The 25,131-nt window shown below is 36.1% G+C and overlaps 1 protein-coding gene across 7 annotated transcripts in view; it reads right to left on the bottom strand.

The window, feature by feature from the left end:
* The window catches only part of LOC107085682 (protocadherin-11 X-linked-like), a 176,826-nt gene that overhangs the window by 98,708 nt on the left and 52,987 nt on the right, over nucleotides 1–25,131 (bottom strand). For 2 of the 7 annotated variants that reach the window (XM_015376155.1, XM_015376157.1), the window contains exons 4-5: nucleotides 10,884–10,937; nucleotides 5,857–5,955 (exon numbers count right to left, since the gene is read on the bottom strand). The exons of 2 other annotated variants lie outside the window; for them this stretch is intronic. In XM_015376155.1, coding sequence (XP_015231641.1) covers nucleotides 5,857–5,955; nucleotides 10,884–10,937 — 153 coding nt within the window. The remainder of the gene's footprint in view (nucleotides 1–5,856; nucleotides 5,956–10,883; nucleotides 10,938–25,131) is intronic. 3 more of the 7 variants (XM_015376158.1, XM_015376160.1, XM_015376156.1) reach the window with 2 other exon arrangements.

The raw sequence follows: 25,131 nt of genomic DNA, 5'->3' as shown, positions 1-25,131 counted from the left end.
ATATATATATATATATATATATATATATATATTATTGATATTTTGAAAGGCAAGGAATTAAAAACAATGTCTCCTATTCTCCGAAGACAGCAGGCCGCCGTTTTTGTTGTTGAACCGGAAACCCCAAACAGCAAAAGTGTAAACCCTGCTTCCTCCACAGCAAATTATATCACGATTCCCTCATCAAAACCATGCATGGAGCGATATTTAACACAAGTCAAGCAGGTCTGACTCATCCTTGTGATTTTGGCTTGTTGAGCAGCAGCCCTTCCCTGCCCTGTACAGTCAGTGGGAGCAAGAGGTGATGTGAGGCAGAGCATGAATTTTAGCACCTAATCCGCTCAGGATGAGCAACTGCTCTTTTTTTTAGACATCGATAATTTTCAGGTTGTAAAAAATATGTTTATGAGAGGTTTTAGAACTTATTCAGGGAGGTCTTAGGTCTTTTTCAGTCTTCCTAACGAAGAGCCTAATCACCAAAAATAGCGTGATATAATGACATCACTATATGGGCGGCATCCACTAGGGCAGAGGCAATCTTGTAGTAAAGGGTTGGAAAAAGTAGCACCAGAAATCACAAATCCTTCCACTGACGCTTACTGTACCAGCTACCCGGTTAACACCTGGTAGCACCCAAAATGGGCCTTCCTGTAAAACCATATGTTGCCTAATTTAAAGATATATATGAAATAAGGTTTAAAGTAATAAAAGTATGGTCATTGTAATTGTGTTTCAACAATGAAAGCATTATTTATGGTCAAAACACAAAACTTTTTCTGAACAAAGTTATTACTAAAATGTTTCCTCAGCTGACAACAGAAAATATGTTTATCATAGAGTTTTATAGCCGTGCCAAGTTCCTAAGCAAAAATATAAAAAAGGTCATTAACTGTACCAAGAGCAAAGAGAAGGATGGACACTAGTGTTTTGAGAGGATCACAGCAAAGCCAAGAGCAAAAGATTGTTGATCCATGCCTCTGAATAAGCCAATACTGGTCCTCTAGTCCAAATAGCAGCAAAATGTCTGTCTTGTCTTCCCCATGTTTCAAAATATTAAACTTTGATTCTATGTCAGAAGACTTTATCTCTCGAAACCACGCACACAAAATAATTATGGGCATCTAAGGCTCTGTGTGCACACTGAATTTTTGTTCTGTATAAACACTGTGGTTGTCAATGATTTATGCAAATCAGGGTGTGTAATTACTTATTTGAAGGAATAGTGTTAGGGTTTAGTATTTTGTCAGCATATTTTATTGTACGTTGGTTGATATAATCGCTGCAGAGCCAGCAAATATATTCAGTGCTAAGCAGTGTCCTGAACTAAGTTGTCACTCATGCCTTAGGTTTACAGTTGGCTCATTTCTGTTGATTGTTTCATGCGGTAAGTAAAAACTTGTCAAGAACATTTTCACCATCTGAATAACAGCAATGCCTGTATTGCTGTGGGTTCACTAAGTAGAGCAGAAGCTGCTAATAGTCTAACATCAAGCAATATCATTCAGTTTTACATCTTTAATAACCCTGCAGGCCACTTCATCAGCATCTGTTTTATTCCAAAACTGCATTTTTTATCACATAGATCATGAATGTGTTTGTTTATTAAAGACATTTAGCACAATTTTATGAAAGAAGGCAGCTTCTTCTCTTCAATCTAGAGGAAACATTGCTATAAAGTAAATAAAATGCAAAATAAATATTATATGAAGCTATAAAATCCTAGCTTAAGTTTAAATATTTAAAGGCACTACTTGTGGGAAGCAACATTAAAATGCCAGGTTTATTTTACAAAACAAAGTCTATCTTTCAGTGCTTGTTGCATAATACCCTCTGGTAAAAGTCAAAACTACCTTTATGAACCATAGAACCTAAATTCTGATACTGCACTGCTCAAGGTGGCTGCACATTGGAGTAGCTATGATATTTTGATATTATTTCTAAGACCTTCAGTTTCTCAGTTTGTAGATCAAAGTTTATTTTATCTGATCATTTTTTTCATCTGGCTTTGGGTGCTGTTTAGCTGAAAGGATTTCTGGCAATACTTTTTTAGACTTTTTCACAATACCTTTTTTAAACATTTGTTAGAATGTGTTACCACAGCAAGATTTTTTTTTTTTTTTACATCTGGTAGCAGCTCATTAACAACTCTAAACACTTAAAATAGTTAATCGGGAGTCAGCTAATCCAGAATGTGAGCAAATATCACATTCCTGCTCTCAACTCTTTAAATATTGACGGCTAGGCAAAGCATCCATGCATCTGATACTGACACCATGAGGGAACTCCTTGTCATATATTGACATACAGGGTGCATGGTAATTGCAGACATTATCTTATGTGACCATGCTGAAAAGAAAAAGAGATATGACTGCAAATTTCAAAAGAAACAGGAGTAAGAAAAATCCTATGGACATTATGGGGAAGAACTGGAGGAGTATAAATACCTTGGTGTTCACCTGGACAACAAACTCAACTGGAGTCACAACTGTGAAGCGGTCTAAGAAGGACAGAGCAGAAAGTACTGTACTTCATAAGGAAGCTTAGATCCTTCGGTGTTTGCAGCAAAATGCTGCATGTCTTCTATAAGTCTGTTGTGGGGAGTGTTATCTCTTCTCCATCATGGGCTGGGGTAACAGCATCAGAGCAAATAAAAAAAAAAAACTCAACAAGTAGATAGAGAAGGCCAGCTCTGTTATAGAAAATCCTCTGGAGATTATTTCACAAAGACTTTTCCATAAAAAGTATAACATTATGGAACATCGTAAACATCAATTTCAGAAGACCAATAAAAAAAACAGCTATTTCTTCGGTCAAAGGATTCTCCAAATCCAGCTCAAGAAAAACTCTACAGAAGACCCTTCCTACAGCTATCAATATTTACAACATCTTGCTGAAAAAAAAATATGCGTTACTAGAACTTTAAAATTATTTTAGGGATCAATAACGCATTTTTGAATTGAACTACATTGAGTAATACAAAGCTTGAAATTCAATTTGCTTTATTTAAACTTTATTTAAACTTAAAGATTAGTTTTAGTTGTTACCTTCCAGTCGCTGAGCTTGCCACAACCACATTATTAGGATGGCTGACAGTTCAGTTACAAAAGCAATTAATAAAGTTACACTTCTTTTAGATTGTTTAATAGGCAGCATATTATATACCACTAAATGCACATATTGACACACTAGGTCTAATTATTTTGTAACCTTTGTAAGAATACTGCAGTTTAAGTTTAATCTCACTCTCATTAAACAACCTTTATATATTTCCAGATCTCAGTTGCTGGACCTGTTATGTATCCCTTCATCAAGTATTGAGTAGTATTATTAATTGTCTTCTTATTCATATAGTGGTAGAATTAGAATGGGCTCTTGTAGCTCTTGCTACGTTTGATTTTATGTTTAAAACAAAATACAAAAACAAAATTCTTCATTGTTGAACATGGAGGCAAATTCAAACCTAGCAAATCAAACAATTATCTAATTTAAAATTGCAGCTGGGTACTATTCATGCCCCTTTTATGCAATCCATTTAAATTCACTATTAAGATTTTGTGCAAAATCAAAGGTTATCCTTCTTGAAAATATTTTTTAAATAAAGTTAAGTGGTAACTAACAGACAAGCCAAGGTTCTGACACATACAGGCAGCTGCAAAGCATTCCTGAAGCACACAGAGACTTACTTCTCTTTAATAGGTAAGGGAGCATGAGGGGAGCCCAACCCATACAGATATTTCCATGTGGATATGGCCTATGGCACAGGGGTACCTGCCCTCAGCCATCTGCACTGATTTGACAAATGATTCTATATCAAAGGCCTTTGCACTGATTTGGGAGGTAATTGATTGAAACTGAGGACCTCAAATCCCTGATTGGTTTAGCTGGATGTGAGGCTAGGATGTGGAAGCAAATGAGAGAAATTAAAGGACAGGCAGTAAGCTGAAAAATGAGTCTACAGTGCAGGAGATTTGTTAAATATCAGTTCTCTCTACAATTCTTTCTCAATTACACTTTACGGAAAATGAAAATAAATAAATATAACATATTAATTTTCTTCACCGAATAAGCATATTTTTAAATAGAGCAAGCAAGGTCTTCTCTTTGTTTCTTTCTTTCACTAATGCAGCTGTCTGGGTATCAAATTTGCTGGTGTGTCCATGAAGATTGGATTTCACCATTCAAAAAGAGTAATTTGGTTACAAATGGAATACTATTGATTTGTTCCACATTGTGTAGTCTGATGCAGATATATAAGCCATTCACGTTGGCTTAAAGGGAAATATGCATTATGTATTATTTCATCAATTTCCTCTAAATTTTTGATGCCATTAACCATTGTTGTGGAACTAGGATGACAAGACATGCTCTCTCCTTTGAAATAATAACTATATCATAGCAAAAGACAAAATTTTACCATCTAAAAATATTTTCCAACTGTTGAAAGGCTTACTTTTATTGAATTCACAGATGATGATCATTTTATTTAATGGTTAACGCTGGTCAAAGGAGAAGGAGTATACTGTAAGAAAATCACAGTGCTCACTTATCAGTCTGGTACTTTCTCTGGAGAAGACACTTAACCTAAAGTTATTCCCCGTAGCATACCTCTATTTTTAATAGCATCTCTCTTGCCCCTCTGTGTTTGAGAGGGTGATATTGGCTTGAACACTGCTGTGTAGTTTGGTACTGAGGTGAAGAAAGCATTGTATATTAGCTGTCCATTAACAACTTTTTTAGTGGATGGAAATGACCTGAATATAAAAAGTGGATTTGATCATTTTTATTCATTTATGGTCTGGCTTGGAATATTTTTGTACATTTGAAGTGTTCGCACAATGCAGGCTATGCTATAACCAGTTTCAACGTATTAGTCTGGTTATGTGTAGATTGTGGCATGTTGAATGTTCTGCCGATAAGCCAGCAGACCGCAGAGCCTTGTTAATGCAGCTTTGACAGCAACGCTAGGTATATATAGGCCCTGCTGCCTTTATTACATCGCAGGATGACTGACCTGCATATCTTTTGCCATTTGACACAACACACAAACATGTGCTGTCTTCTCGTGACAGATGTTGCACAGTACTGGTCCCAGAGGTCACAACTGACCTTTTGGACTGCCTTTTTTTTCAGTCACAAAGGATTACTTGCTTGCAATAGCCACCGATGCAACCTCAGGCACTGCAATAGAGCCGTGGGTTGTTGCTGCTTGTCTTTTGAGATCACATTTACCTTAGTTGACTTGTGGGTGGGTGTGTGCTGGTGGGGGTTCTTAGGGAGGAGGATTGACTAAGTACATGCTTGTCATCACAATTTCATGTATAAACATGTGAATGCTAATCTATATGTTCAAAAAGATTCCTAAATGATCAGCAACAGCTTTAACATTAAAACCTTAACTAACATTGATCATTTTGAGTGAATTATCAAAACATGCATCTTTTTGACCTTTTATAGCTGTAGAATGACAACCAACAGCAGCGTTTTGGCAATTTTTTCCATAACCACAGGTGACTTTATGTTCTAGGGTATGGCGCTTTCAAGTAGTAGGGTGACTGTCAAGGGTCTTCATTTCCACCTTATGTTGCACCTTAAAAGGTATGTTCTTTTATAAATAAAATGAGATGAAAAGTTTAAGCGAGATTATTTCTGAAATAGAAGGAACAACATAATGAGTGAGTTTTATATTGCCAGGGTTCAATTAAATCAAACCAAAGCCCAAGCCTCAGCATCTGTCACCTGTTTATATTCACAGAAAAGCACATGCTTATAAATTGGCATAATGATTAGCATTTAACAAAATATCGGAAACATTTCTTCTGGTATTTGCTGCTTATTTACATTAAAGCCATTGCTTACATCACACAGCTGCTGCTGATTTGTCGGCTGCATATCCCTGATGCATATGTCCCGTTCCACCACATCCCAGAGGTGCTCTACTGGATTGAGGTCTTGCGACTGTGGACACAATTGGAACACAGTGAAACCTTTGCTATGTTTAAAGAAAGAAAATTAAATAACAAGTACTTTTAACCATGTTGGAAAATACTGCTGTAAGTTTAATACTCAACATTTAGAGTGTTTACATTTAAAGTAGACATTTTAAAAAGAACCCCCCCCCCACACGCACACACACATACCACAACACCATGACAGTTAGCCTAAACCATTGATCCATGCTCTACCCAACCATTCATAGATGTATCTAAGAGACTCTTGTAGCTATTGTCCAATTTAGTTCAGCTAATACTGTGGTTTCTTTTTCCCGTTCTTAGCTGACAACAGTGGTGCCTAGTGGGACCTTCTGCTCCTATAACCCATCACAAAATGCCAACTTATTGAATGTTAAGATATTGTTAAGTATATCCTATTTAAGCTACTGTTGACTCTCTATTTTCTAAAGCTCTGCTCCCCATTCTCTTCAGACATTTTTCTATACTACTGCCACTCACTAAATGTTTTCTAACCATTATCTGGTAAGACAGGAGGGGGTTTTGAGGAAAAAATCCCAGTGGTTCTGGCCTGTCTGACAGACTGAAATACCCTTAAAATCCACTTTCTTTTACATTTTGATGCTTGGTTTCAGCTTCAATCAGTAGCCTCTATGTTTAGATGCCTAGATGCTGACATGTGGTTTTTCTGATTCCTTTTTTGTGTAAACAAGAAATTGAACAGGTGTACCTATTAAAGTGGCTGGTGCATGTTTATCGGTGCATCAAACTCAAATAGCTGCAGCTGAAAACTGCTCAACTCTGACAAAGAAAAAAAACATGCTGCAATTACAACTCTACAGCTGGCCCAATTGCTCAGTTCTACAGCTCTACAGTGGAGGGATATCTCTGTTTAAACTTGCATCTCTGATTATATTTCATTTTGCTCCGTGTCATGCAGTGATGAGAACCTGTAATGCGTGCGGCGGAAAACCTTGTGAAAAACCAACACAATTTCTACTGCCTGAAGCCCTGTGTCAGAAATATTATCCAACCTTCACCTCTTACACTGAGTGCCGTACTGTAATGATGCTGTGAGGTGAACCCACACATCAATTATTCACATAATGCAAGATTTCTCACTCTTTATCTTCTCACTGGCAAGAGAGGACCATTTAAGGAAAGCAGACATGAACAATTGAGAGAGAAAAAGTGGAATGAATGCTTGGTGACTGAATAGGAGAATTTTAGTGGACAGACAATGCTTTTGTCATAATTGTAGTTTGACAATATGTAGACCTTGGGGATGTTAACTATGCAATATATGGCCTTTAGACTGGTATCACTATGGAAACCGAAGGCCCTGAATGACCTGGTTTGCCCACCCACTTGGACAGCCGTTAATCATCTTCGTTCAGATCCTGGCACTCCAGAATTTGGCCAGTGTGTCAAGAAGCAATTATATATACTTAGTGCTCAGGCATCAGATCTCCTCCCTCCTCTTTTTCTGCGCTCCCTCTCACACTCTTAATATAATCATAGAGCAGTCAGTTTTTAAGCCCTCTGTTCATTTCAATGTCTATCTGGGGGATGCACACAATGCAGATGAAAATAAAAGTTTGAAAAGAGAGAGTGTATTCCATTCTGAGAGCCATTATAATCAGAATACTCTTTACATCTAAATCGTATTCAGCCATTTACTCATTTTACCAGCCTCCTGAGCTGACTGACATACTAAATTACCCCAGCTGGCCCCATTGCATTCAGTGCACATATTGGGCTGGTGCGGATCATGGAGACTAATGTGAGCTGACTAGAGGGAGATTATGTTCCGCTGCTAACAGCGAAAACGTGAACAACACCATCCGCAAAACCCACGGTGTTCCCACGTTACATCAACCCTGATCAAGTATTTGAAAATGGAAAGAGAAGAATTCCAATAAAGATATCAGACAGAAATATGGCAGACAGACATACAACAGGCAGCCAAAGTAGAGCAGTAGGTCCTGTCCAAAAACATATGTTTTGATATCAATATTAGTGTAAGAAGGCTCCAGAGGTATAAAAAAGGTAAAGGTCATCAAAAATGGAAAAAATACAATTAAAGGAAAATACAAAATTCATTAATTGATTAGTATAAAACTGTACTGTACTGCAATGAAGATCAAGCTTTGATAGCTGCTGATTGCTACTGGTGATTCAACTTTTCTCGATTGCTTAAAACACCCTCCATCTGCTGTGAAGCAGTGTAGGAACGCAATGTGTTACTTTATGAGTTGAACAGTAATACGGTGCAGGAACTAGGGTGTTGCTACAAAATGCCAAGAAAAAGGCAGTTAACTATGAAAGATCATCATCATGCTTAATAATATATACATCTTTTCTACAGATCCATTTATAGCCTACATCCTCAGGAACTTATATGCATGGCGCAGGAAGAGAAATGCTGCCTGTGAAAGTTTCAACTACTTTTCAAACATATGAGAAAGCAAGACCAAATCTAATCCTAGAAAATAAACACCAGCAGCATTAAAATGTCAAGTTGTTGCATTTATAGTTGCTTAAAACTGATCCTCTCAGAATTTACAACAACATTAAAACTATGGACCATTTAAAAGTCACTAAAGAGTGCTGTGGCATAAGGCATAATTGGGCATCCAAATGAAATCTGGTAAGGTTATGTTGCTATATTTTGTGTTTAATAGAATACCTGGTAAAAAAAAAAAAAAAAAAAAATATATATATATATATATATATATATATATATATATATATATTGGCCATTGGTGATACACCATTCATTGTCTGCATTTATTCATCTTATTCAAAATAAAATAATCTCATAGATTTGTTTGTGTTTTTGTTTTTGTTTGATTGTGAAACAGGATGCTTGATTTTGAAACAAGTTTATTTATGTGGCTCAAAGTGCACAGTCCTTGCTAATGTCATATTTCCATTCAATAACTGTACACTTATTGCCATTTGTTAAGGTAAACTTTTCCAAATGATACAACAGTATAGCTTGTAAACTTCTGGTAGCCAACAAACTTGTGCTGCTAGGTCACACATTCAGCCCTGTTTGTTTACAAACAGTAAATGGATCTATAGAAAAAACTTAAAGAAAGTCCTGGTGCCAGCGAGTAATTTTTTTCCATCAACATTCAGATGATCAACACTCAGATTTCCATTAACAATCCATTAATAATTAGAAACTGCAGGAGACTCCAATAGGAAAAGGTGTCAAAGACACCAAGCCATATCTGAATTGGACACATTTTTTTAGGGTTAACAGCTTGCATGATACTATGCTCTCAGTACAATAGTTTCAAACACAGCTTAATAGTAGTCAAAGTATAAAAGTGTCATTTTCAACTGTGAATACTTTCAGCTTCCGGCTTGACAGGATGAGTTGCAGCAGTGACACATTCCCAAGACATCAGATTAAGACAAAGAGGCATGTCTGAGCCATGAAACACTGCCACTGGACAGCTGAAGCCTATTATGGACTGATAAATCATACATTAAAATCTTTATAAAGGGGGAGGAAGCTAAACAGTTACAAAAGCCTTCTGCAGCACCATGCAATAATACCCTGTGGTATTAGTTTAGTTGGTCAGGGGGTTAATCTTGCAGCAACATAATGATCAAAAACACATCTCAATTATATGCCAATCCTACCCAAGCAAAAGGGACAAGATGATAAGCTTGAAAATATTGAGTTGCAAGTTCAGGCTCCAGATTTGATTAATTACTTAATTAAAATATATCTAATGATTTGAAACTAAAGTGATGTGTTTTATATTTGATTGTATTGATAATTCAGTTTGACTTATTTCCATTTGAGTTCTAAAATTCAATTTTGATTCTAAAATTCTACTTTTTGTGTCACGCATGGGTCCTTGAGAAAGACTTGAGTAAATCATCAAATTTCACTCAGTGATGTTATTAGACAAAATTTAAAATGAGGGAAATTCCCCTTCAAACCAAAATATTTGATTTAGAATTTTGCATATATATTCATTCTTGGCCATTCAACTTAATTTCTGATATTTAGTTTTCGTTTTTGATGGCATAATTCTCTGCCCATAGAGTGACCATTTGGGTCGATGTCACATTCAGAGTATAGGTCTTTGGTTACGGACCAGATGTGTTATTTTAGCACTGATGTAGAGAGGAAAATGGTACTTCTATTAGATTTCTTCATTACCTTTTTCATTAATTGACTTGGAAAATGAAAGCATAACTTTGTTATTTACTATTTAACAACTATGTGTTGATGTGAATTCACCCAGAGTTATTTTAGACAGCAAGCTGTGCATTAGTGATGTGCGGCAGTGTAAGGCTTTGAATGGTTGATGACAGGCTGTCAGATAGCTTCCATCTATTGGGCTCCTTTTACCAAGGTCCACTTTTGCAATAAGTCACTTTCCACCATAGCAGCATTCATCCAGAAAAGGACACAGACATTTCTGATGTGTTTGGTGCTAAGTGAAGTAAAATTGTGTGAACTTTTCTCTATAGCACCCTATCACATTTGCAAGTGGCATGCTCTGAGAGGAAAGGTTGAAGGGGAAAGTAACTTTAGTGCACTGAGATGACTTCACACTATTAGAGAGAAATAATGACTTTGACTGTGCCTGTTAAGTATTAATTAGCATTGAATAAATCTGCCCTTCTTGCCTCATGTTAAATAGGTCTTAAATGATTAACACAGTGTTGAAAGGAAGAGACAAAAATGGAATTGGTGGTTTGATATTAAATTAGCTTCTATTAGAATCCTTACTAAAAAAAAATAGATTTAGCTTTGATAAGATTTTTGAAATAAAATTACAAATTCATGTAAAAATCACTGAGATTGTTTTATTTTATTTTTCTAACCTAAAAAAATGTAAGTTCTAAATTATCTGTCATATAAAAAAAATGTTCACCCTTGACCGAAATAAAGCAGGAGCTTACCTTACAAATAGGTGATGTAGAGTTAAAAGACTTTTCTGGTGTCTGGCCCGGGTTCTACAAGAAAAACACATTATCAAGTACATGTGGAGTGCATCTTAAAGCAAATCTTTGGTGACAGAAGTTAGAGTGTATGTCTCTGGGCTTGCTTTTTAACATTTCTGATAGATTCTTTCGTATGGTGACTCTTGACTTCCACTCTTCTCCTTATTAATCACGTTCTAAAGCTTTTCATAGTGTCATGTAAAGCACAGTATTTAAATCATTTAATCAAACACAACCTTGGGTTTGATTTAGAATAACCTGAATGCCGCCGCTAAAAACAGATTTTTACCTTACTCTAAATATTCCAATGATACGCCTGGATACAGTGCCCTGTGAACAGCAAGCTTCGTCATTAATGTCCTTTGTAGCTTATTCTTAAAAACGTGTCAATTCGATGACGATTTTAACTTGTTTTGAATGAATCACAGAAATAAATTTACTTTTGATTCGGATCTGATGTATTTACATTCAATAATATTGTAATAGCAATTGGGCCTGTTGTTTTGCCCAAGCCAAAGAATCTGTTTTCTATCCGTGATCATTTTGCTATGCTTCTAATAAATCCCAGCTTTTGCCTTTGTTTTCCAGTACCCCCATATGTATATAGCTCCACATGGATTATAAATCCTTCTTTGTCAAAAGATTTTACTGAGCATATGTTCAGGACTTTTGCACAAGCTCCTGATAGCTGTTTCTGAGGTTAAATGATTATCACATTGTTAATACGCCAATACATCACTTAGACACAAGAAAACACCATTAAAAGCACACACAAGGTAAGGCAACAAGGCAACAACAGATGGTCCTGCTGCTTGTGATTATGCAAAGATCCAAAGTATTTGCATACTCACAAAGAAACTGCAAAAAAAAAAAAAGAGTAAACAACAAGCCTTCTTAAACTGACCTGGGTGAGAAATGAAAAGAGCGGTGGATGAGGCCAAAAACCCAGCAGGAAAGTGGATGGGCTCGGAAAATGTCTTTTGGAATCTACTAAGGGTCTACCCCCTGGGAAGGCCCTGTTGATTTCCAAGCAGGTGCTTTCAGTTATGTCCTCATATCCAATTATGTGCCTGTGGTATGTCTGATGCGCTGTGACACTATTAATGGTTGCCTTATGGTATCACCAGGACAGATGAGACACTCAACTCTCCAGACTCTTAACATCTATATTTCATTGCAGCGTAGGAGGAGAACACCTCGCTGGCCACAGCAGCGGAATAAAAAAAAGAAGGAAAAACAAGCATACTTTCAGTGCAGCATAAATGCCTTGGTATAAAATATAGATGCACAAATGGGTCTTTTTGGAACGATAGAATTAGCAGACAAAACATTCCCCTCTGAGGATGTATTATAGTCGTGATATCTGAAAAACGGCAACTAGATGTATGTATTTTTTTGAAATACAAACAAGAAATTAAAGAACATTGTTCTTTTTCTGCTTTTTGCTCAGAAAAGCAAGAAAAAATCAACTTAGATTGGCTGCAAGCACTGCCTCCAAAATAATATATTGTTCTTTCTTCCTATATTTTTATACAAGCGAAGATGAAAGAAAAATTTATAGTTATCCAATTATTTATCAAGTGACCAAGGGTTTTTTAAATACGGTTCATGTGGCATGTTTAACTGAATATTAATCAGTAACTTAAATATAACACAGTGCACCCACACATATACCACTTGTGAAAATCTTAAAAAGTGTTTTATAAACTGTCGCAAAATAAGAAAATGTAATCAGTTTAATCAGAAACCAATGGAAAAAGTAACAGGAATCCCATTTTGTTCATTCAGCTAGGCAAAATGTCAGCTTTTGTTCCGTCACCTCCCTTTGTCACTCCTTCCTCCTAAATCATACTCCTGCAGATGCTAATTATTAATCATTATTATTATATGTGTTTTTTTGTGAAAAAAGTGAATGACTCATCCTATGATTAATATAATATAATGAAGGTGGTGTATTCAGAAGAGCAAGCCAGAGTAAGAGCACAAAACGAAAAACAGCTGCCACTTTTCAACTTTGGTCTGGGACATTTAGCATCTGATAAAGAAACACTATTGACAGAGCTTGCAATACAGGGCTTTTGATTACACCGCATATTGATGTTTTTGTATTTTCAGAGTGCTGCGGGTGGTTATTGTAATTTGATAAGGGCACAGAGAGCAAAATTCAGTGATATATTACAAACTTATTTTCTGAGGAAATAGAAAGATAACTGAAACATGATGTTTCTTTATCTGACTTTTGGGAGACATGCTGATTTAATAAAAAAATATTTTGCTTTCCTCATTTATTTTTCTTTAACCTGATACCTACTATTAAAGACAATTGCAGCCCATAAACTGCAATGCCATCTTTATATTATACACATTGATTAATTGATTCAATGGGGGACACTTAAAAAATACATCCTAATTATTAAGAACTCTAACAATTTCCTTTAGATAAGCATATGTATTCTTTACCTATCTGGTTATATTAAAACCATGAAAATGTATTTTAGTTGGATTTCACAGGGTGGACCAACACTAAGGTATGGCATAATTTTAGCATAGTTAGACTTAAATCTAAAAATGTGGCCCTCTATTTGCATCAGTCCCCCCTTTGGCTGTATGTTTGGTGTCGATTTCCCATTTGACTGTGCTGCTGTTTAGTCTATTCTAACCTCCAATAGCCTATCTAAATGGTTTGCCCTATAAAACTGTCCTTTCAGTTTTTCAATAGCTGTGGCCAAGTTCTCTCTATCCCAGTTGAAGAAAGCATAATGAAAACATAATGTTGTAGCAACCAAGTTTTTACTTATTGGAAAGTTTATTTATTTAAATTTGTCTAAACAGCACTCATTTCTTATTCTGCTTTTTACACAAGAATACAGCGATTGTAGGATGTGTCTTTCCATCAGGAAATATATGAAACAACAATTACCTCAAAACAAATGAGACACTGTTGTCAGACACTCACAGACGCAACGCATACATGTTGGTCACACTATCCTTGTGGAGACTTAATAATGACTTCCATTTATGTTGGATTCATTTCCATGGCTAACTCACACATTTACTGTCACCATTACTACCACATAGATAACCATCAACCTAACCTAAAATCAATTCACACCTCAGTCCTAAACCTAACCCACATTCAAGGAAGAGATCTTTTCATCATGGGGCCTAGTCATTGGTTTCTACAAGTACCTACAGTATAAGCCCCCAAAAAGTAGCATATTTCTGGTAAATTGCCCACACAGGTTTACGAGATCGTCGCCATGACAACCCATCCTAAGACACACCGAGACACGATCACACACCCAAAGAGAACCAATCCTACCAACTAGAACGTCGATCAGCTAAAGTACAAACTGCACTTTATGTTAGCACAACATGTCAGATTTTCATGTACATATTTTTTATTCCAAAGATGTGTATATGTTCTTCAAATGTTTGTGTTAGTTCTTCTAAGAGTCAAGGGTGTTTGATATTTTTGTATTTTGTAATTCTCCTCTGAGGGTGTTTTGTATTTAATGGTGTCGTCTAAGGAGGCTTTTCTTTCGTCTTTTTTATTTCTATCTGCACGCTACATATGCATTATGGCTAGATGTCCCAACAAAATGTAATGTTGAATATTAATGACAGTGAAGAATCTTGATTCTTAATTGTAATTGTTACTAATGACTTTCTATCAACAGCATTTTTTCTTTTTACTAACTTATAAAATACTAAATACCATATTTTCTGGACTATACGCTGCTACTTTTTTTTTTTTTTTTTTACCTCGCTTTAATCCAGTCCTCTTATATGAAGGTGCGGCTTTTGTGTGGATTTTTCCAAACCAGCAGAGAGGGAAGTCAAAGTTGGAAATGAAAGAGTAAAGGACTAATTTTCATTTAGCACAAGATCATGCTAGCTCAGGCACAAGAGAGAACAATTCACACATTTTGACGTTTATTTGCCTTGTTAATGCTGTCAAACCAATGAAGAGACTGGGCTCAATTCCTGCAGAGCTGAAATTAAGAGTCAGCAAAGCCTGTCACTACCCCATCCGTCCCAGAAGCACAATCCGTTCTGCGTATGCACCATCAGCTCATTTGCGCATGCGCATCCACATATACTTCCGAGTCGTCCTCGATTTTATTTTGTTAAAAATACCTAAATAATAATCCCAAAAATAATAAACGTACTAAAACATGTGTTAAAAGTTAATGTATTTCTTGAGAAAATAAATGCCTTAAAAATCATTTCTTTTATCAGCCGTCTCTGCCCGATCTCCAGCGGAAATGGGATCCTACGCCACTTGCGGGAGCTAACTTTTTCGTCTTTGGTTTCACACATAAATCTGGTGTTTTTGAGTTGTATGTGTTCATTTCCTTTTAACCTTATGCTATATAGTGCATAATCTAAAGAAAGAAACAACTAAAATGCAGGTAAAGATGGTTTAGTCATATTTCGCCGGACTGCTCTGAGCACGTTAGAGAAGCAGTTTAACGCAGAAAATGTAAAAAGCATAAAAATTGTCTCACAAAATTCATAAAGCATTTTTTTACAGATGTGTATTAGCATTCGTTAGTGAGTTAAGGATAGAAACAAGTAATTTCCATAACATAATTACATTATGTATGGACACCCGGGACGGATCGGGTAGTGACAGAGCCCCATCTTTCAGTAGAAGCTCTTTTTGCTGTGAGCCAACAAGCTAAGAGGAGCTACAGTAGCAGGCTTCCTTGTCCCTACTCCAGGGGCTATATGTAGAGCTCCCCCTACAGGTTTGATGGGGGATAGTTCACCAGATATCAGCAGCTTATAACCCAGTGCGGCTTATATTTATATGTATATATAAACGTTTCCAGTTTTTTTTTTTTTAGATTTAGTGGGCACAGCTTATAGTGAGGTGCGCTCTATTGTCCAGAAAATAGGGTAATAATTTCCTTATGAACACATTTTCTTACCTGAGCTGTGGATCTCTAAAGCTCCTCCAGAGTTATCATTCATTGTTATTATTAACTATTCTTGCCTCTAAAAATGACATCCAACAGCAACAAAGATTCTCAACAGTTTTCCATTAAACATACTTATTTTAAGGCTTTTATACACATCCTTTTGAGGGTTATTAATAATTGTACATATTGTGAATTCTACATCTATAGTCCCAACACATGTTTGTGTGGCAGATGTAACATATAGTGTAGTAACATTCATTGATTCCCCAAGAAACCTCATGAAACAGAAACAAGAGCACCATTCAGATCTGAGTGGACAGGGAGTTGTGACACATTTGTGCTCCTCACCCCATTGACTCAGCTTCCATTTTCTGCATGTAGAAGGAGGCTTTATACTGTGATCTTCTTCAGCCTGTGCTAAAGTTCAGCACTGAATTCTCTAAACTGTATTCCTACCAGTTACTTACTGTTTTTTTGGGTTCATTTACTACCCCGCCATTGCACTTCTACCCCCTCCTCACCCCACCTGATAAAACACAGTTCTCTGAGTAGGATTAAAGGAGCAATGTAGTTCAAGGATTATCAAATGCCTTTGATCATGTGACTGCCATGTTTTTGATCTACAGAATATAGCTCCAAATATATTCTCTTTCTCGTGCTTCCTGTCTCCATCCCTCTCAATGGATTTCCCCTTGCTTTTTTTTTTTTTTTTACAATGTGAGAATAGTCCTTGATAGGCAGTGAAAATACAGACTATAACAAGCATAACACACATACTGTACACTTCTTTTTTAACACTGTGATAAACAAAATAAATCTTACATGTGCTTGGCAGGATGCGAACACTGGGTGAAGAAGTTTGATGTCAAGAAGTATTTATTTATCCTTGTAATGTATTCATAAAAATCTTTGAAAATGTTAACCATCTCAGACAGAACACATAATGCCCATTTTCTTTTTGGCTCATGACAAAGTTGTTTGGAGTTTAAAGACAGTGACATCACTGCTCATTATTTGCCTTTGAAAGACATTGGTTGCAGGTTCTTTTGTCCCCACTGCAGTTTAAAGTATACCCCGCTGTTGTTCATTAGCAGTTTCTAAGCCTGGAACAATCTTGCAATGTTTTAGTGAAACCATAATTATCATTAAATAGTTTTTTTAGAGATTTAATTGTAGCAGCATGGATTAGTGTTATGCAAAATAAATGCCTATTCTTGAAACATGTGAGCACGGAGATGCATGGTTGAAATTAAGAGAGCATCATAAAAAAAATATTCTATATAGTTGTCATAGAATCGCCTCATATTATTGTCATTGCCAAGGTAAAAATGTAACACATCACAACAATTCTTCCGACTAGTCTCCAAGCAACAAAACATTTCAAGGTGAATGGCGTCTGGACCTCCAATCATTATAAGGTGTGGTTTCAGGCAATAAAAAAAATACAAAAAAGAAACCCATCAAAAAATGATTGAATATCATTTTAATGGGTAGATTGCTACAAGGCTTCTATACTGTCTACCTGCCATGTTATTAGATAGACCATGTCAGTCATGTCGGGGAACACAAAATCAACACAGACATGCTGACAAGACATAAGCATACTGGCTTCCATCTTACTCCGAGCTTGCCATGTTTATCTAGTCTTCCATGTGCTCTTAATGCAATACTGTGCATATGCATACAGAATGATAAAGGTTCAGAAACCAGTGCCTGGAGGAAGCTGCATATGTAGCACAAGTGCTTTGAAATTCTGCCAGGGTGGGCCTCATTTACAAAGCAATTTGACAACAAAAGTAAAATACTCTACGACCTCAAACTCAATTCTGGAGGTGCTGAGAGAGGGAATGTGACTGGTCCAGGTTCTTGTGTGTGTGCTTCTGACATGGCAAGTTTGCAGACCTTGCATTGCATCACTGCAATGTCATGACTGATTTGGCACAGAAAAGGCACATTTTTGTATGAGGGTGGAGTCTCAAAGACACAGAAGAAACTTGTATTTGACCAGACCTACTGAAAAACTAAGAAAAATGTCTAACAGAACAATTTATGAGAATTTGAAGTATCTTTGGTGTAAAATGAACTGAATATGTGCTCCCTAAGTAGCATAAGATCCTGTACATCTACAATGATAAGCAGATGGTCACTGTCAACCCCATTAAAATTCCTTGTATACCAGAGATATTTTTTTCCCCTCATATTTCTGTGTTTTGGAACAGCCTCTTGTCCAAATGATTGCTTTTTTTTTAAATGCAGTATGTCTGTCTGGATTAACTAGAGAAGGATTTTGTTGTATGGGGATTTTATTTTATTTTACAAGGCAGCTTAATACTACTTTTATTGCCTATAGGATACAGCTGCTCAACTTCTTGCTTAAGGAATGTTTTTATAATTTCAGAAAAGGCAAAAAAACAACATTGCAGAACCCATTAGTGTATCAATATATACAAAACAAAACTTGTGCATGTGTATGTCACTTGTTGCATTTGATGCTTGGTTCTTTTCTTAATGTTTTGTGTATAATCAAGCATTTTTAAGGGATTCTAGATTTTTTTTTTTATTATTGTATTGTTTTGCAGTAGCTCTAAAAAGCCACTGTTAAAATAACATGTTTTGGCAGGTAAAAAATAAATTACAACCATGATAATTAATCTCTGAGCTTTTCCACTTTAATAATGACATCCATTTTGACAGCTTAACAGCAAAACAAAAAAATAACATAGTAAATCTAATTCAGTAGAAAAAAAAAACAACATAGGTGAAGTAACCTGTACAGTGGCTGGTACAGACATTTTTTGGGGCAGATGATGAATTGGTGAAAAAGGGCACCTTGTGAGACACCAAAAAATGAAGCTAACTGGCACCTGCAGAGCATTAACCAGGAACTGTCTTGATCCGGGAGAGTAGGGTACGGTTTCCGTAGACTGCTTGTTCAATTGTTTTTTCTTTAGGTTTTCTAAGCCTTTTTTTCTCTACATGATGTTACAAATGGTAAATTAGATAAATCAATTTTCTGCTGAGTAAGATAATAAAAGGGTTAAAGGGGCCTAGTCAGTTACTATGAAGCCTATTGAGTCAGCAATACCCAGGTGAGGTTTAGAAAAAAACTGAAATGTGAAAAAAAGAGTGTGAGAAAGCACAACATATTTTTCATGCCAATAGAGAAGAGACAGCAGTAGCTCTAGTAATATAATATGAATACTTTTGTGTGGTAATTTTAGGTGATTATATCTGCTGATCAAGCACCGGGCTCTGAAAAAGTATTCCGAATGTTAGTTTGTGATGTATGAAACTGATAAGGCCTAACAAAATACCAGATTCAGCAATAAATAAATCCAATTATATATATATATATATATATATATATATATATATATATATATATAAATGGAGATGGGGAAGATTGCATCCATTTTGTCAAACAGTTTATTTAAACAATTGGTGCTTGTATGCCATTTTTTGTTTAATTGTACAGCATATAAGTACCTAAAAGTCTTAAATTATAGGACTTATAACAGGGGGCATGTGAGCTTTTAAGAGCCAATTTTAAATGGTAATGACTTTCATCCATCAATCAATTTTCAGTCACGCTTATCCCAATCACTGTCGCGAGAGGTGCCGGTGCCTATCTCCAGCTGTCTATAGGCGAGAGGCGGGGTACAATCTGGACAGGTCACCAATCCATCACAGAGCAACACAGAGACAAACAGGACAAACAACCATTTACAAATACACTCACACCTAAGGAGAATTTAGAGAAGCCAATTAACCTAACAGTCATGTTTTTGGACTGTGGGAGGAAGCCGGTGTACCCGGAGAGAACCCAGGCATGCTCAGGGAGAACATGCAAACTCCATGTAGAAAGACCCCAGGCCGGGAATCGAACCCAGAATCTTCTTGCTGCAGACCAGCAATGCTACCAACTGCTTCACTGAGCAGCCCGGGTAATGACTTTTTGTACAAAAAAAAAAAAAAAATTATATATTTTAATATTATATTAAAATATATACAAGAATATAATTATTTTTCAAATACTTTGGAGAGAAATAGCAGTTTGACACAAATTGAGGCCATGTAACAAGAGAGCGCCTGATGAAAAGCTTTCTAATCCTATCATAGTTTGGGTGACTTTCTAAGATAAATACTTTGGCATTGTTCTGAAGAGAGAGCCTTGCCTCATTTTAAGTGTCTTTGGGATCTGGATCATTCTGCATGATGGGAGTCAGACTTGTACACTTGACCATATAATGTGCCATGCTTGTCAAAAAGCGGGATTGCATTTCTCTCTTCAAAGTATGATTCTTGGCCTCCTCTCTTAGCTCACTCCCTCTAACCAATTTGTCATTCCGAGACCAGCCCCAGCGCTGCCGGCGCCAAGATGATAGCAGTGGGCCTTTCTGATCCAGGCAGTGGCAAGGGAGTAGGCCAAGTGTTACACAAGCCACCCTGGGACCAAAAGCCGGCATTTTCGCCGGCTGATACACGCCTCCACGGCCCTAGAAGAAGTGCGGATGCTTTTGATTTGTTACAGAATACGGCTCATCTACTTTGTGGAAACATTAGCTTTGTGTGTGCATGTGCCACATTTAGACTCGGTTGTGTGTTGCAGAAGATAGATTGCATGAGAATGCATGTCTGTATCAAAACAGATTAAGAGTGTATGTTTGAGTGTTCTCTCCGTGTATCTGTATGTTGATAAGTAAGAAGCAGAAAGATACGGTTACTCTGATATGACTTTTCTGTTTACACTTCTAAAGTTCACCTCTGATAACCCAAAGAGATGCTGTCATACCAGAGGTTTGTATTTAATATTCTACACATTCTTCTGAAGGGCAGAAAGCAGCAGAACATTGCAGTCACCACCTCACTATTTCTGTTTTAAAGCAAGACCGTATAACTTCCAGTAGTGCCCATGAAAAAATGGCAACACAGGGCTGTTGCAAAATTAAACCATCCCCCTCCTTGTTTTAGGATTTGATAGCAGATCACTTTGGACCATCAGACTGAGAAGCCATTAAGTTTTGGTAAAGACAAGGCCACATTCACTTTTGCAGAATAAATCCTACATCATCAACCAAAACTATGTCTGATCAGGTTAGTGTCAAATCGGTTTTGTTCCCTAACAACAACTTACTTTTTATTTAGAAGTAACTAGAGTTATTTTGCTAGTTGTTTAACAGAATGTAAAGCACATCCAAATTTTGATTAGCAGTACATTACTAACTGCTTTTTCATAGAAAGACAAGTATCTGTTTTATAAATACAATCCTACTAATATATTTTTTACATAAAACATGTAATAAGTACAGTATTTAACTTTAGTTCATGTGAATGTAACTGACAATAAATAAATAAATAAATAAATAAATAAATAAATAAATAAATAATTAATATACTCAGAAATAGGTGCTGTCCTAGTTTTGTATTTGAAATGTTAAATATAATATACCTCAAATACTTACTTTTTTACTATTGATTTTTGTGCAAGTATAGACTGCAGCTGTAGTAGAATTTTCTTCATAAATGTTTCTACCAATGTACTTTTATGTACCTTATAATAGTCGTTAAACTTGGCCCTCTCATCTGTACATAACTGGACTCTAAGGTACAGATGGGAAAGTCAGGGAAATAATCATATTTTTGTAATTTATTTACAGCTTTCACATTTTTAAACATTTTATCCAAAGTTTGTTTAATGTAGTTTTGTTATTTTCGGGTCATTAGTTAAGTCTGAAAGATTATGCTCAATTTGGAGACAATTAAGAAAGATGGTGCTGTCAGAGATGATGAGATGCAATTTGGCTTCATATCAAAATCTGCTCTATTCAGCCTTGGTCTGGCCCTGCACCTCAAAGCACGGATGCTGAATCTCTGTATCCCTGCAAGTTAACCAGGCATGGCAAATAGAATTTCCTCTAAAGTAAATGTATTTGTCCCTACAATTCATGACCACAGACCTTTTCTTTATTTACAATTCAGCTTTTAGTCTCTCTAAGAAGGTCCTGTTCAATTTCTGTGACAAATTAGAGCCCACAGCAGCACACTAAACATCTAGCTTAGCTTTTCTTGTTATACATCGATACTCATCTCACAAAATGACATCAGACTTTTATCTGTCTGAACACCCTTCAGATTTTGATTGGGAATGAATCTAGAAATCTTCAATCAGTTTCTCTTGTACGGGCATGTCTGTGACTGCTTCTTGTGTGCTGATGGCAGGGACATAGGCGATTTAGTGCAGAGTCCAATCAAACCAGCTGTGCGCCTTTTCCCCTGTGGTCCTTACTGTGACAGGAATTTGTTCCACACTAGTAGCAGGGAGAGAGGCCCAAACCAAACCCCAGCCATGAGAGTTAGGGCCACACATGAACCAGGACATGTAGACAGATAGTGGGTTTAGCTATGTAAACATTTATCAGGGGCACAGCTACTATGCAAGCAGAAATAATCTCACTAGGGGGGATGAAAGCTCAACGGAGAGAGAATTTTTGGCCAAGTACTAGTAACTCCAAAAACAAAAACAGTTGAAAACACATGATGCTAAGACAGCAGGTAAGTGAGGAAATTAACCCAGGTCCTTATTAAGTACAATTGTAATCTATGAGGGTTTAGAATGAAGCCATAATTTTTTATTGTATTTATGCTTTTTTTTTTTTGCAATGATTATTAAAGTAACGGCTTAAAATGGTAAACATAAAATAAGGACAGACTATCGCACTTAACCATACAACAATATATGTTGGAAATGTGCCACAACTCTAAGTATATTGTGCATGTGGCAGTCTGTTTTTATCTCTGTTTTCACAGAGGTCACATTTATCATCTGAGATAGAGATGCTATCTTAACACTCAAGGGGAAAAAGGCTGCTGTTTTACCATTATAATGATATCTGAGTTTTGGTTATCAACAACAGATTAGCTTAAAAACACACAGCATATATTTAATTGTACTTTTTTTTTTTTTTTACCAGATTCAGTTCCAGTAAAGATATGTAAAGGACATGATTCACTAAGGAAAAAATATTTTATTTCTATTACAAACTTGACAATGTTTTGTTAAGGTGGGAAAACAGAAATAATTGTATAACCTTCCAGACCATATAATTTTGACTTGCACAATGGCTTACTAAAGATTAACATGGAACCCTGGAGTCTAGTTTAGGACATAGGGGCAACATCCCCCATGTGTATAACTTACACAGATTACCCCTATGATGAACTGTATAGTAAAGTACTATTTACTTCTGTTCCGAAATGTCCAAAATATGTGAACAAGGGAGCAGTTTAATTAGAAATTCCAATCAAAACACCCTTTGGACATCTCTCTAAATAAATATATAAAAACATTTATTTTCTCTCTGCCTCCTCCAGACAAATCCTTTCCACGGTAAAAAGAAAATGCTGGAGCATCAAGGGGCTATCAAACCAAGGTACATGCAAGGCCTGCTAAACACCTATTAGAGCAATCGATGGCAGAGACAGAGGTTATGACCATGGAATGAGGAGGATATTTGTGTCTCCCACTCTGCATTACCAACATCTTTGGAATGAGCTTTATGGATTTGGACTGAGGCAGAGGAGGGTTTTTATCAGCACCAACATAGAGAAACACATTAAGAGATCAGAACCCCAAAGGTCAATTGCGCCTCTGGGCAGTGCTCTGTTATGGTGTCCTGTCTGTTTATCCAGCGCTGAAGCTAAATGACACAGGCAGAAACAACTAATGAAACATATATTATGTAGAATTTAGACTTATGCAGACCTCAGAAACATAAAAAACTGTGCATTATTATTGTTGTGTACAATAAAAAATTTACAGTTTGTTTTTTTAAACTCTACAAGTCACTTACAAACATTTACATAAAGTTGGGGAAAATTAACATTATCAATGTACATGTATGTTTTTGTCTGTATTTTTACAATGTTTCAAATTTAAACCAGATGTTGGTAAACCTACTTAATAAAAACATGAGGATTAAAAAAAACATGATAAAAAATAAACATATTCATGTAAAATTGTGAAAAAAGCAAAGAACAGATCAACAAAATGAGGTTCAAAAAGATATATCAAAAAAGAAAACGTTAAAATGTGTCACTATGTGTGCTGCTCCCTATTAGTTCAAATAAAATGTATTAAGTTTAGTCCTAATAGATGGCTAATAAAAAGGCTGCACAACATGATAAAATGGTAAAGGAGAAAATAATCTCTCAAGAATGCAACAAAATATTTGCAAACATACCTGTGATTCTGACATTTCTTTCTGAGTTTCTGAATGTTGAGGTGAACAAAAAGAGGCCATAATTTGGAAATGGAAAGGACATACTAGAAAACATCCACAATATTCTAAGAAAGGAAGGAAAACAATAAATACTGCAGTAAACTGGTCGCTATGGTCTCAAAGACTTATCACTGCGCAAGCCTCCACTGCTTAACAATAAGTTTGTTGTAGCATTTTTAAAGTAGGAGAAACTGAAAAGACATTAGGAAAAAATAGATAGCCAGATGAGACCAAATAATTTACCTGTCAATGTCATCTTATGTATTATTTCAAGAGTAGAGAAGGCACTTCAGAGAAACAGAGAAAGACTTCCCTCCTAAAATAAAAACTGTGGGGTTTGGATTGAGGAAGGTTGTGATATTGGGCTCTGTCAGGCTGGATATATTTGCAGTCTGTCATTAATAATTGTTGAGAATCTTCAAGCTGGATAATTTGAAATCTAGAAAAACCTGAAGTTCATTATGCATAGAAGAGACCAACATCTGATGATGATTAATGTGGATGTATGGGTCAAAAATATATTTAAGCAAGGTATAAAACCAGTCTTTTCATACAGTTTTTCATTACCATCCTTACCCTGTTCATTATTCCTTGGTCATGCCACCTTTGTTTGCAAAACTTCATTTAAACATCACAATTTGGTTGTTAATACAAGCAGGTGGGAAATTTATTTAGATAACTCCAACAGAAATATTATCACTGAGATAAATGTTGACGTGGTAAATTCTTCATACATATTTTCTATATTAGATATGTATATGCCTTATCTTTTTGTTTTTATTTGCTGCAGAATATTGTTACACGGGGTTGATTTACTTGTTTTTGTAGCTCAAAACTACTCCCTGAGACAAATTGAGACAAACCCTTAATCCCTCAGTAGATAATAACAATAATGTAATCCTTTTTCCCAGATGGAGACATTTCCTGCACACACAAATTTTTGGCTCCACATAGATTTTATTCTAGAAGAAAACCAATGCAAATTTATTAAAAACACTA

This window comes from Cyprinodon variegatus, unplaced genomic scaffold (assembly GCF_000732505.1).
Source record: "Cyprinodon variegatus isolate N-32 unplaced genomic scaffold, C_variegatus-1.0 Scaffold130, whole genome shotgun sequence".
NCBI lineage: Eukaryota > Metazoa > Chordata > Actinopteri > Cyprinodontiformes > Cyprinodontidae > Cyprinodon > Cyprinodon variegatus.
Note: the sequence above shows the minus strand (reverse complement) of the source record. Positions and strands in the feature narration are given on the sequence as shown.